Below are 13,658 nucleotides of genomic sequence, written 5' to 3'. Positions count from 1 at the left end.
CCACCTGTGAGGAGGAGGAGGCCCTTCAAATGAGAGATGAGCTCACCTGCCCTTCATGAGAGAACACATCATCAGAAGGCTGGAAAGTCACCACCGAGCACAGTTCTCTGCTCACACTTTTAATTTCTTGTTCAAAGACTACACCAGAATATCATTACAAAATGTATTCATGACGGTTCAAATCAGAGCCAGGCCATCAGTGGGTGATTACAAGAAGGCTTTATAACACAGGTAAAATTGAATCTCCAAACACCCTCAATTACTAGCTACCTAGATAAGGAGATAAATTTGTTACACATGCAGTTATGCAAGAAATCAATCTTGCCTCTTCTTAAGGGAGTGATAAGTGGGATATATAAAGAGGTATGTAAAAAAATAATAGTGACGTATGCTTTTTTTAAAAAAACTCCTTTCTGCTAGTGACAGATTAAGTGCCTCCAGGGGAACTCTGTACTGGTAACCGTGTACTGCTTGGTTAGCAAAGATGGGTGGTAGGAGGAGATAAGATTCTAAGGCTCACAAAAATTTAAATTCTTTAACAGAGGACACACATACACAAGCATAGTGAATTGTATAAACACTGTACAAAGGTACAGATTACACTACAAGTAACAAGATAATCTGATCCTGATGTGATGTAGAATCTGAGATGCATGAGCTATACATCTGGAATACAGTAAGAAAGAATACAGAAGGGGATGTTATTCAGTTTCCAGGTGTCTGGGCCTCAGAAAGCAGCTGGAATTCTAGAAGACAGAAGAAGGGTCAGGTGAGGGCAGTGATTCCAAGAATAGAGCCAGAGTTTAAAGTGGATGATGATATACATTACATACTAGCACAGATGATGATATATATTACATACTAGCACTTTGTGAGAAAAGAAAAGGTATGAAAATGTGCCGCCAATAACAAAAGGTATTTAAAAAAACAATTTCAGAAGACAAAAAAAGAATTTGCTTCCAAGGCAGCAGCAGAATTTGTATTTAGGAATAATGGAGGACAGATTTGGATAATGCACAACCTTTCAGGTGGGTCAAATTGCCCCTCGGGCAATAAACAGGGAGGAGGTGGCAACAGAATCTGACACAGAGACCAGAAGGGCCATCCCTCCATAGCCACACTCAGGCCGAGAGCACCACAGGGCACAATGCGCTCGAGGCTCATGGCGCCTCCCTTGCCAACCACTATGGCTATGACTGGATACGCTACAGGCATATCCAAGATTGACTTACAAAGTTCAAAACTCTGCAAAGGGTCTTTAGTGTTCCTGACGTGGCCCCACAGACAGTTAAACACGGTGAGTTAGGACATCCACAGCAACATGGAGCGATCTCACCTCTGAGGCCATAAGAGCCCAGCAGTCCCTGCCCAGTGCCTGGGGCTGTGGGACCTCCCTGCAGCACAGCTATGTGCGACACACCCTGAACGTCTCTCCTAATGTGAGACGTCTACAGACCGCAACGGGGTAAGTGTGGATTCCAATAGCTCATCTGCAAGCCTAGAACAAAGAACATGCTATTCCCTACTAAAACTGTAAAAAGGAGCTAAGATTTCAAATACTCAAAGCCTCTTCAACTAAAATTAAGTTTCAATATAAAACAATATAATAAAATGCTGTTATGTGATATTCAGCTATATTATGGTTTAAGTAAGCTTCTAAGGGAAATAACTACTGTTTTTAACTCTATTTTGGGTTTTAACCCAGAGTCGAATGGCAGGACTATATCCATCCTGGCTGAAGCCACAGGTCTATGATGAATAATCTGAAGCCAGGTGGTCTCACCCCAACAACTGCCTGTGCATATCTACAACATTCAACACGCACACAGGACTGCATGTATATTGGATCTCAAGATATTTCTTGGCTGTAATTTGATTTCTCTCTAGTGTAGCAAACAAAGTTATATGAAATAGTTTAGATGCCATCTGTGAAAGGGATTTATTTACCTTCTTAATTTTATCAGATAATTCTGGTGGATGTTTTCATTGGGAAACAAACTGACTAGTGTGGTTACAAATTATGCATCACATTACCCAGGTCTCAGAACAACACCTATCAAACTACTACCTATCAAATACCTGTCCTCAAACTATGGCCCGCAGGCCACATGCCGGCCGCCGAGCACATTTATCTGGCCCTCCAGGTGTTTTTGCTGCCGCCTGTCCTGCTTAGCAGCCCAGTCATCCAGGGCCCACAGTGTGCACTCTCCAACGGTCTGAGGGACACTGAACTGGCCCCCTGTTTAAAAAGTTTGAGGACCCCTGATCTAGCTTCTCTGAATCCACCCTTTCTGGGGATGTGCTAAGCACTGCTCCGCACTTACAGCAAACGCCAACTGCTTCTCTCCTAGCCTCTTGAGACAGCTACCCAGTTTATACTCACCCATCCTGATAATTCTGGCAGATAGAGTTTAACATGACTGACAAAACTGTAGATTTCATCATGTATTTCTTATAAAAATGTTAATTAAGCTACTCTCAGTATTTTCTCTGGGTAACCCTATATTTGTCATAGAAGCACAAAAATCTTTTTGTAGCTACTCTTTATTTTCTAGTTCCAGGTCAGTTCTCTGTATATAATGTAAGCAGCTCAGCTCCACGAAAACTCAATTTGCCTTGTTCTTTTTAGTCTGTATTTCTGAGGTTTCCTCCAGAGCTGTTCTCATCCAGTCAAACTGACAACCAATCCAACAGTATCTGAATAATACGTTGGATTTTAGGAGCACATCATAAACTTCTGCTAATATCCTTGATATTTCACTTTTGAGCTCCTATTAATGAAACCAGGAATTTTTCTCTGGCTTCAAGTCAGTCTGAAAATAGATACACAATAATTATCAATTCTATTTTATAGGCTCTGATTTTATTGAGTACACAATTCTCCACTATTGATTAATGTTCTAGATTCTTTAATGTCACATTTGGAAATGAAAATGCAACTGAATGGCCACAAAATGTTAAAAAATCTACAATAACATCACCATCACGTAACGTCAAGTGCCACCCTCAACTTCACAAGGTCCCACCCCAGCTGGTCCTGCACTGTCTCCCCCTGACCTCCCAGCCTGGACCCCTCCACCCCCTCCATGTGTGTCCCTCTGACTCGGGAAGGAAGGCACTGTAGGCAGTGAGCTGCTTCACCTTCCTGCCATTAGCTCTGCCGCATCCTTCGCATACCCCCAAGGCTGACCCACACCCAGCCACTCAGAATCCACCAAGACTTTCTGCCTCCACTTCCATGTCCCATTCAGCTGTAGATGGCCTTTCCACAGACAGCTCTGCAGCACTGCCCTGACCACTTCTTCTTCACAGCATGCTGGCTTCACACCACTGACCTGCCCAGCCACAGTCGCCCTCAAATGCCTGTTATTAACACGCACTTCCAAGTCTTCTCCTGAGTTGATTCTTGCAGTGTTTGCCATGATCATCCCATCCTCCCCGTGCTGTGCCTGCCACTGGGGTGTTCCAGCCTGTCCCTTCACTACATCCTCTGGTCTCCCTGGTTCCAAGTCACCTTCTCTGCTTACTTTATTTCTCGAAAACCTCATTCCATTCCAGGACTTCAAGGACCATCTAGGCTAAAGACATCCAAAATCTTTATCTCTAGTCCAGATCTGTCTTGAGTTTAATATCAATCTAACCAGTGGCCTCACACATATCCTAACAAATACGTCAAATTAACATGTATCTGAAATGGAATTGTGACCCACCCTGAAGCAGCTTCCCCTCCCATGCTTCCTGAGGCTGTAAAAGACGCCACCACCCACCAGCTCCTCAATTTCCTCCCTGCTGCTGTCTATGCCACTCTCAATCCACCTGTTTCTCCAGCCCCACAGCCGCCGTGCACACGACGGCAGCACCACCTCTAACACTGGTCACTCCTGACCCCATTCTCAGCCCTAGGTCCCAAATCCAAAGGCACCCACTCTCCTAGCACTCCTTGCGGTGCAAGCAGTTCCAGACTGCTCCCTGCTTGCCCTCTCGTACATCTGCAGCCACACACCCTGCACACGCCGGTCCTCAGAACACTCTCCCCTTCCTGATGAAACCCTGCCAGCTGGATGCCACCGCCTCTGGAGCCTTCTTTAATCTACCCATGGCTACCAGATGCTGTATCTTGTATCCCTACAGTACTTGCTTTTCCCATATAAACATCTTATTCCTAATAATAAACATCTTATTAGGAATATGTATTATAAGTGGGGTTTTTTTTTTGAGACAGGGTTTCTCTGTGTTACCCAGACTGGGCTCAAATCCTGGGCTGAAGGATCCTCCCAGGCAGCTGGGACCACAGGTGCCTGCCACAGTGCCTGTCTTATAAGTTCTTGTTTAAATGTCTGTCTCTCCCAAGAGGCAATAAACTGCTTGTCACATTCATCACTAGACACCACCAACAGTGGCATGGAGCAGACCCTCAATAATTATTTACTGAATGAGTGGTGTAGACACTCAAAGTTAGAGCACATAGCCTGCATTCATCTATACCCTAAGTATCCAAACTCATATCTTTTTCAAAAGCTTTCCAAAACTAAGGTCAATTTAGCAACAATGTGAACATGTGTGTTCTTTCCTTTAATAGTCTTAAAAGTACTACCAACTGACAGTTTTCTTTCCAGGACAACTATCATCTCTACTTGTGTCTAAAATGAGTAGAGGGCGACATCCTTAACACCATCCTTCTAAGGTAACGCCTCTGACGGTAAAGAGACCTCTGTTTGCTGCTATGAGGAAACTGCCTATTGAAAATGGAGGGGAGGCAAGGGCAATATATGTAACCTTAACATTTGTACCCCCCCATAATATGCTGAAAAAGAAACAAATAAAAAAAAGATAGAAGATTCAAATAGCCCAATTAACAAGTTTAGTCTAATGCAGAAATTTAGAACTGTGTACTCAGTAATTGGAAAATATACATTTTTTGCAAACATACATGTAATAATTACCAAAATTGTCCATATAGTAGAATATTAACTAAGTCTCAACAAATATAAAAAATGATTAGTACACAGATCATATTAATAATGTAATTATATTAAGTTTTAACAATATTTTTTACTAAAAATGTCCATGTTCAGAAATTAAAAACATATACTTCTAAATAATACATGGGTGAAAGATAAAATCATAATAAATATTAGAAAATGTTTAGAATAGAAAACAAAACCACTAAATATTGAAGTTTGTGGAGTGCAGAGAAATGGTAATTCAAGAGAAACTTGGAAGTTTAAATGGACAAAAAAGAAAATGGATCTGAGAAAATGATGCATATCATAAATGTTGAAATCTATATGATATTAGAATTATTTTTCTTTCCCAAGTGAGAAATTCATCAAAAACTACATGTAATAAATATTTCTGAACTTCTAGCTGCTCTAAGGCTCTGATGACTATGAATTCAATTCACAAGGCACAGCTCAAAACAATCTCTTTATCCAGCACTTTGAAAATACATTTAAAACACGTCCTTATAATACTGCCAATCTGTAGATCACACTGTGAGAAGCAAGGATCTCATTAAATTTTAAAGCATTTGGAAACTGACTAGAAAGCAGAGTTAATGTAGAAGGAAGAGTTTAGGGTAGATTACCATGCTCTAAACTGGGCTTGCCAACTCTTTAGGACTGCTGTGGCTGTCTTTCTCAGGTATCCCAAAATCCACCAAGTTTACTTTCAAGGTAACATTTACTATTCTGTACCACAATTAATTTCTGTTCTACTACATTCCTTGAAAGAAAAATAAATGAATAAATAAAACACATGCTTAAGGTATAAGTGTTTTTCATTTTATGGTTGACCCACAACTGCATAATTATAAAATCCCAAAAGCAAAGCAATATTGGTACTGAGGTCCCATCAATACATAAAGTATAACTCCTGCTAGGCTCACTTAGCACCAGAGAGTTTTATATGCAGAATTAAGACTGACCATTATGGCTTCTGGCTTACGTAGCACCTAATCAGGTTCATTGGTGACTCTTCACTGCCCCTGACGGCTCCTGGGAGAACTTCACACCTGACTTACACATGCTGCTGCTCCTAGCACCTTACACAACTAGCTCTTCAGGACTCCACACTGCTGTTAAGCATCTTCAGATGAAAGCACCTGCTCATCTGGAGATGCCCCCAGAAGAGCCGACTGCTGCTAAAAAGTACAAGTTTCTTTTTCTTAAAAATACCCTAGAACAGTTTCTTCACAATTTTAAAATCACCATCCTGACCTGTATTTATAACTGATGCCACTATATTTAAATGCGACTTTATCAAAGTACCCATCTGACTTGTTTTTCTCAGTTAAGAACTAGGATTTTGATATGTCTTGTTTTCAAAATCTCTAATCACCTATAAGGTTCTCTTCCTTACATTCTCTGGCGCTCCCTGCACCACTGGCAAGCCACCACAACAGCCCGTGTGCTCCTGCTGCTTACCGTGAGCAGCGTGCCAGTCTCAGCATTTGCACACATATTTAGTCCTGACAGCCCTAGGAAGTGCTGTCACCACCCCCATCTCAGAGGTGAGGAAACTGACACAGAAGACTAAGAAATCAGCTGAGGCCACAGAGCCATGGTGACAGGTGGCAGAGTGGGGACTAACCAGGCGATGCAGCCCACAGCCCCAGCATCTGTGCTGGTTACTAACTGCTTGACTTAAAAAAAAAAAGTCTCCTTAAGCTTCAGTCTGGCATAGAACTTTTTACATGTGTACACTCATTGAGGACTACTTACTTATCCATATATACAAAAAAGGATACACATAAAAAAATGTTTAAAGAGAAAAACTTCAACGCATCTTTTAAGTCACCATTTCACTGGGTCTAACAATGCCATTTATAAGATGAATCATTATTGTACGTATCACCAAGAAAGAAAAATAGCTGCCAATTAAATTGACAAATGTACTAATAACATTCTGGTGGTGACAAATCACCTACAAGGGCCCTGACTCCTCCTAGCTGCCCTGGAGCTCCTCAGACCTGCCAGCCCTCAAAGAGTGCCACTGTGCTCCTTGTGTGAACCTGCCTTTCTTGGGGAAAAGTGGAATACTGGTAATTCTCTCAATAATAATTATTTGCTTCACTGATTTCAAATTGATGCCCCACTACTGTTTCTCTGCCTTTCTGCAAACACAATAACTTTTCATTTCCATACAGAACCACAGTGTCATCTCTTTGAAGACCATTAACCACAAGCATAGCTGACACTAAATGCTGCTCCAACCACACATAGAACCTAGCTCAGGGCACAGAGGGGCTGCTGCCAAGTTCACCCATGCACAGGCAGCGACAGCCACTCCACAGCTGCAGCTCAACAGATTTTAAGACACATTCTAAGAAGTTAGCACATGAAAACAATGCAGATCTTAGAAGTGATAAAATATGGCTAAAAGGAAAACAAAAAAAAATTTAGTATAAACAGTTAAACCTTGGTTTATCTCATTTTTCTACATATTGGATCAAAATCAAATTTGAGCCAATCCAACCCTTTCCTGTTTTTATCCAGTTTACTGTCGTCTCTGCTGCTGTGTGTCATGAAGGAGAAATGTAGCGATTAAGACAGAAGAGCAAGCAGAAGCGGCGGGGGAGGGCCTCTTCACCATTCTTCCACCCCAGGACCTGCTCCCCAGACTGCAGAGACCAGAATGGACACGCACATCACGTTCCAGGTTTCTGTGCAGCTCGGGGCCAGATGGGATTTAAGTTCCTCCACCCAGATGTGCTTGCTGAGATGCCCATGTTGTTGGTGCACTCCTGGTAGGTTCAGAGTGGCTCTGGAGCCAACAGCCAATGCAGCAGTGACATCCTGAGCCCCTGCCCCAGCTCAGGTGAGAGGAGGGAGCAGAGCCCTTAAAGGAGCCATGTCCAGACCCCCAACCTAAAGCCAGCTCCCCAGATCCTCCCCATGATTCTGTGGGCATCTAACTTCCAGCATCCAACCCAAATGCTCATGGACACACATTCATCTTCCAGTTTTATTTTTATTAGCTAATTCTTGATTCACTTTCTCCAAGATTTCCATTTTTACTTTCAAACACATTTGAGAGATATAAGCACAGACATGTAATCATATGCTCTTGGGCTAATTACATCATACCGCAGGGCTCAGACTACTCCCAAATATAAATTAAGGAATTTTGACTATCTGATATCCCCAAAGTGCCGTCTACTTCAAAAGCTTTCTAATTCTAACTAACCTACTGTTTCAGAGGTGGCCCCACAAAGCTAATTCCATGGCCAGACACTGCTCTTCAATACGTATACAGTGTCATCTTGTAAGGCAGAATTTTTCCACTCTCTTCCTAATAGTGCATAACTGCAAACTAGCATAAGCAACTGTAGAGTGACCCACTAGATTTCAAGCTTGTGCATAACTGCAAAATAACATGACTAAGTAACTACAGAGTAACACGCGGCATGTGCAGACTTTGTAACCATTTGCTTCTGTAACATATAAAAGCCACCAGGCTTAGATGGAGATGAGACCCCTCTGAACCCGCCTGTGTAATGAAAGCCTGTTCTGCAGTACTCTCTTATGGCTTTCGGTTTGTTTCCCTGTCTTGTTTGCTGTAACAATCTTAGACAGTGATTTCACCAATAGCACATTTCATTCAGCAGAAAAGATGAAGGAAAAATCAGTACCTTTTTATTATTATTTTAGTCAAAAAATAATTTAGTGTTTAGTTAACAACTCAAATTATAAACATATTATTTACATTTCCTTTTAAACTAAGAGTTCCATTATTGTAAAGTTAAAAAGTAAACATTTTACATTACTATAAAGTTAAAAAGTAAAAACCGCTACTAACCATTGTTCTTGTCAGCAACTATTTCAGAAAATTCTTTTTATAGTCAACTAAAAACCCAGTGGCTAAACATTATTTTTTGTCTCAAACAAGTAAGTGAATGTCTTAAAAACCAAAGGAAATATTATTTCTGGATCAAACTTATGTTAGGCCCTTACTATGCAAGTTTGATCTTGATTCTTCTTGAAGGAAGAATCCTTTTCTCTCAAGAACATAAGAGATCTGTTTTATTTCCAAAAGGTCAAAGGGGATTATTTGAATACCACTCTTTTGAAAGGGGAAGAGAGGAAATTGGGGGGGAGGAGGAGAAAAATTCTCTATTCACTCCTTCTCCACCACACACAAAGACTGAGAAAGAATACAAGCTCACTTACCTATATCTATCTACATTTATTTATTCCATTTTGTGAAAGGTTAGTTGAAATGTAAATTTAGTTGCCACTAGTAGCAATATTTTTTAGGCTAATTGAATCTAACAAACCATTTCAGCACTAAGCACTGTGTTTTGTGCAGCTGAATGGCAAATACATATTAAAAAGTTGTTGCTGTCCAGGGTTGGCAAAGGCAGGAGACAAGTCTGACATAAGAAATGAGCACCATCCTCCTGGCAGGCCACTACCAAAGACTCTTGTGCCAAGCAAATCACCTTCGTGTGTCACTACTTACTCCACACAATGGAGCAAGTTATGATTTTGATGATGCTGCCTGGGGTTATCGCTGTTGACACTTTAAGTAAGACTGTCCCTTATATACAGTGCAGGGCGAGGAACTCCAAATATTGTTTACAGGAGCATCTCATGGGATCTGTCTGTGTTTTTGCCTCAGGCTTATGGTTGGTAGGACATTTCTAACTGGCTGTATTAGAAGATGAGCTAGTTGATTTCTGCTCATGAAGTTGCTTGACCAATGAACAGCTTTAAAAATACTTCTTTATGAAATAAAGGCAAAAAACACCAAGACCCCAAAAGAAATATGGGCAAAAAACAATTCCTCAAAGAAGAAACATAATAGCTCCCTCACATCCACATTGCTCTCTCTGCAGTTTCAGTGACCCGCGGTCAATAGTCTAAATACATTAAAATGTATTTATGAATACATTTATATAATAAATGTATTATATAAATATATATTATTATATATTATAATATATATTATATTATATATTATATTATATAAATATATATTATATTATATAAATGAAAATTCCAGAAATAAACAATTCACAAGTTTTAAATTGTGCACCATTCTGAGTAGTGTGATGAAATCTCACACCTTCCCACTCCATCCTACCCAAGAAGTGAATTGCCCCTTTGTCCAGCAACACTTGCTGTGTTGTGTCACCTCTCCTTAGTCACTTAGCAGTATCTCCAATCACTTCAAGAAGAAAAGTGAGGAAAGATAATTTTAGAGAAAGAGAGAGAGAGAGAGAGAGGCCATATTTATGATTTATGTAACTTTTATTATAGTATATCCTATTTTATTGTTGTTAATCTTTGTGTGCCTAATATACAAATTAAACTTTATCATAGATATGTATGTACAGGAAAAAACATAGTACATGTAGGGTTCAATACTATCTCAATTTTCAGGCATCCACCAGGGGTCTTGGAACATCTCCCCCATGGATAAGGGGGGAATACTACATAAATAGCACAAAAAAAAAAAAAGGAAAAAGTGTTTATTCTCATCAGTAATTTTAAAAGCATAGAACAAATTAAGATGAACTTCCATTTTCACCTATAAATTGACAATGTATTTGATATTCAATGTTAGCAAAACCACACTGCAATACAGATACTTTCAACACTGAGAGCTGTTCATTGGGATGTGTGAATTTCTGAAAAGTGGTCTGATATTATGTACCAACAAAGTTAAATATGAATACTCAGTATTAACAAAGAAAAAGTTAAACTAAAATTCATACCTGTTAACCCAGCAACTCTACTTCGTATTTATCCACTCTCAAGAAATATTCAGAGAGGCATATAAAGATAGATTTACAAAAACATGCATGGCATTTTATGTTAGTGGAAAATTAGGGGGAAAAATACATGTCCAGCCAGAGAGAAATGATGAAATTACACGTATGCATGAGGCAGTATTATGACATTACTAAAAATGTTGTGGAAAAAGTTTTAAGGAAGAAGGGGCAGAGCCAGCGACAGACACTAGAGTTAGACTCTGCATGACAGGATCTAGCTATGAAAAGTCATTAATTTTATAAATATATACTTTATAGCATATATTTTTCCCATACACAAAAAGCTGACCATTCTGTAAATGTTAATTTTCCTTTTAATCGTGTCATGTTAATATTAATATAAAATGTATTTCCAGTGTAAAAAAAACTGACAAAAAAATTTATTAGTTTTTACCTTCAAGTACAAAACAAAACTCAGTGTTGATTATTCAATAAGACATGAGAAGAGCAAATTCGTACATGCTACGCTGATACTTGAAACATGTATTCCAACCAGCCAACACTGTACCTTGTTACAGAGCTTGGTCTTCCCAAAGCTGAAGATCACATGGACTCATTATGAAGAGAGAAGTGTGGCTATGAGAGTGCACCTGCATGGCCCTGAGTTGTCTAAATCCATAGCAGAAAGACGCTGGCACGTGAGGGTCAACTAGGAACCCACCTAGGCACTAGTATGAAAAAGAACGCAAAGGACAGGAAAACTGCAGGCAGAGTGGAAAGCTCACAAGTGCACACCCAGTCAGTCAGCAGGAGAGCGTGCCTGTGCCGTGCAGTGAGAAAGGTGGCAGAAGAGACTGGGAAGAGGGCAGCAGGTGTGGAACCTCATGGTCCATGTGCAGCCTTCCCCATGGGTCCCCCTCCTCCCTCCTCTCCAGAGGCAGCCTACAGTCACTAGGAGGTGGACACTGCCACAGCCATCACTGCACTGAGAAGAAAACATCCTCTGGCTCCTTCTGCGCTATTTCAGAGTACTCCTCTCTACAGCAAACATCATCAGTTCAAATAGGTAACTATCAGCCTTCTGTGCGTGTCATTATGTCAGAATTCTGACGGCCACTCAAAGATTAGCCTTCGACTTAGTAAAGAAGTGGAAATCATGAACTCCTTTCCTCAGACATTTACTTCTTTTTTATTTTTAATACTTTTCGCCAATCAAAGGATTAAAGACATATACAGTTTTGTTCTTCTTTAGAGACATACTGATAGAAACTCTTTCTCAAAGGTTTTGACCAAATCAAGTTCAATATAAAATTTCAAAATTATTCATAATTAAAGTCATTCAATATTTATAACATTAAAATAATCCTGACTATCTTACACCTGAGGATTTTTACTATAGTTTAAATTATAAAATAATATAAAATATTTCCATATCCTGGTCTATGAACATAGCAAAACATTAAAGAAATTCTTAAATTTAATTAAAATAGTAGGTTAATTGATTTATTAAGTGGTTTTCTTTCCTTAAAAATTGGCAATTCAAAAAAACTAAAGTATACATATGAACATGAGTGAATAAAAAACATGATGTTAAAAGAAACGTTATGATCTAAAAAAATCTAGTTTAACTCAATTCTTTCTCCTGATCTGTACTAAAGCAAGAAGAGCAGGCCAGGCTCATGGGTCAGGCTTGCTGTCCCAGCAACCACATCCTAAAGCAAAACGGTAGATCACACTCAAGGAACTTTAGCTCCTGCTGAGCTGCTAGAAACCACGCTGGCAGCATGAGCTCCCCGTGCTGGCAGGTTACCTGGCACGCTCCTCAGGAGCTTCGCATTGCACATGTGCCCCTTCCGTATGTCGGTGAGGATGTACTCCATCCGCTTTGCCCTCCAGAGGAAGTTGAACACCCTCAGGTAGTGGCTCATGCACTCTCGAGTGAACACCTGAAGGAACGGAAGACAGGCTCATAGTATTCCCATGAATGGGCATCCTCCACCCTCTAAAAAGCTCAATCTTTATTTAAAAAAAAAAAACAGGTATATTTTAGCCAAGTATCATAATGCAACAACTACAATGATCACTTGCATGCCAAGCAAACCCACAGTGTTAGAAGGGAGGTGTTTTATACCAGCTGTGCAGATGAGGACAGAGCCTAGGGTTACACAGCTAGTAAATGACTTACCAGGATTTTAAGCCTAAGTCTAAACCTAGTCTAAAACAGACTACTAACTGCCACTCCACAGCCCACCTGAGGGATGTGTGAGGCAGGAGCCGCTTCCCTCTGAAACAACAGCTCCTAAGGCTGGTGAGGCTCATGGAAGAGTCCTTCAGGCTATCTTCACGTATTTACTTAGGGCTTGTGAATGCCCCACTTTAGTGCACACACACGTGGTTTCGCAAGCAGAGGGAGGACAAGCCAACGTGGGGGGTAGTGTGCAAGGCCTTCCTTCCATGCCACCCCCTACAGCAGCCAGGGTCAGAAAATATATAGGAGGCTCAGTTAAACCACTAGTAATTTTTTAGCATAAATATATGCTATGCACACAGGGTTTTTTGTTAACTACAGACAACATGTTTCTGACACAAACCTGTGCAGCACAGACATTGGGCACATGTTCACCCTTTACTACTCAACTGGGAAAGAGAATTCCGTGCGCTGTGAGATGGGACTGGAGACCCACCACGATGGCAGGGCCACATCCTCAGCAGGACGAGACCAAGCACCAACAAGCACCTACTCTAGCTGCACAAGGCCTTTCTCTTACTCCCCGGACACAGCCTTGCTCACTCAAGTTTTTGGACCAAGTTCACGCCAAATGTTCCTCTCATATGGCACCCTATTCAATCTTGTCCATCCCTCAAGGACAAAGTTTCAACAATTTCTCTCTTCTTCAGGCATTTGTAACATTTATTGCTTGATCCTTGCAATTTTAGCAGT

General features: G+C 40.5%; 1 protein-coding gene across 1 annotated transcript in view; it reads right to left on the bottom strand.

Moving 5' to 3' along the window:
• Nucleotides 1-13,658, bottom strand: part of TUBGCP3 (tubulin gamma complex component 3) — a 99,562-nt gene that overhangs the window by 24,323 nt on the left and 61,581 nt on the right. The window contains exon 17 of the mRNA XM_012751985.2: nucleotides 12,528-12,663. Coding sequence (XP_012607439.1) covers nucleotides 12,528-12,663 — 136 coding nt within the window. The remainder of the gene's footprint in view (nucleotides 1-12,527; nucleotides 12,664-13,658) is intronic.

Source organism: Microcebus murinus, chromosome 13 (genome assembly GCF_040939455.1).
Source record: "Microcebus murinus isolate Inina chromosome 13, M.murinus_Inina_mat1.0, whole genome shotgun sequence".
Lineage (NCBI taxonomy): Eukaryota > Metazoa > Chordata > Mammalia > Primates > Cheirogaleidae > Microcebus > Microcebus murinus.
This window is presented reverse-complemented; position numbering and strand designations above follow the sequence as displayed.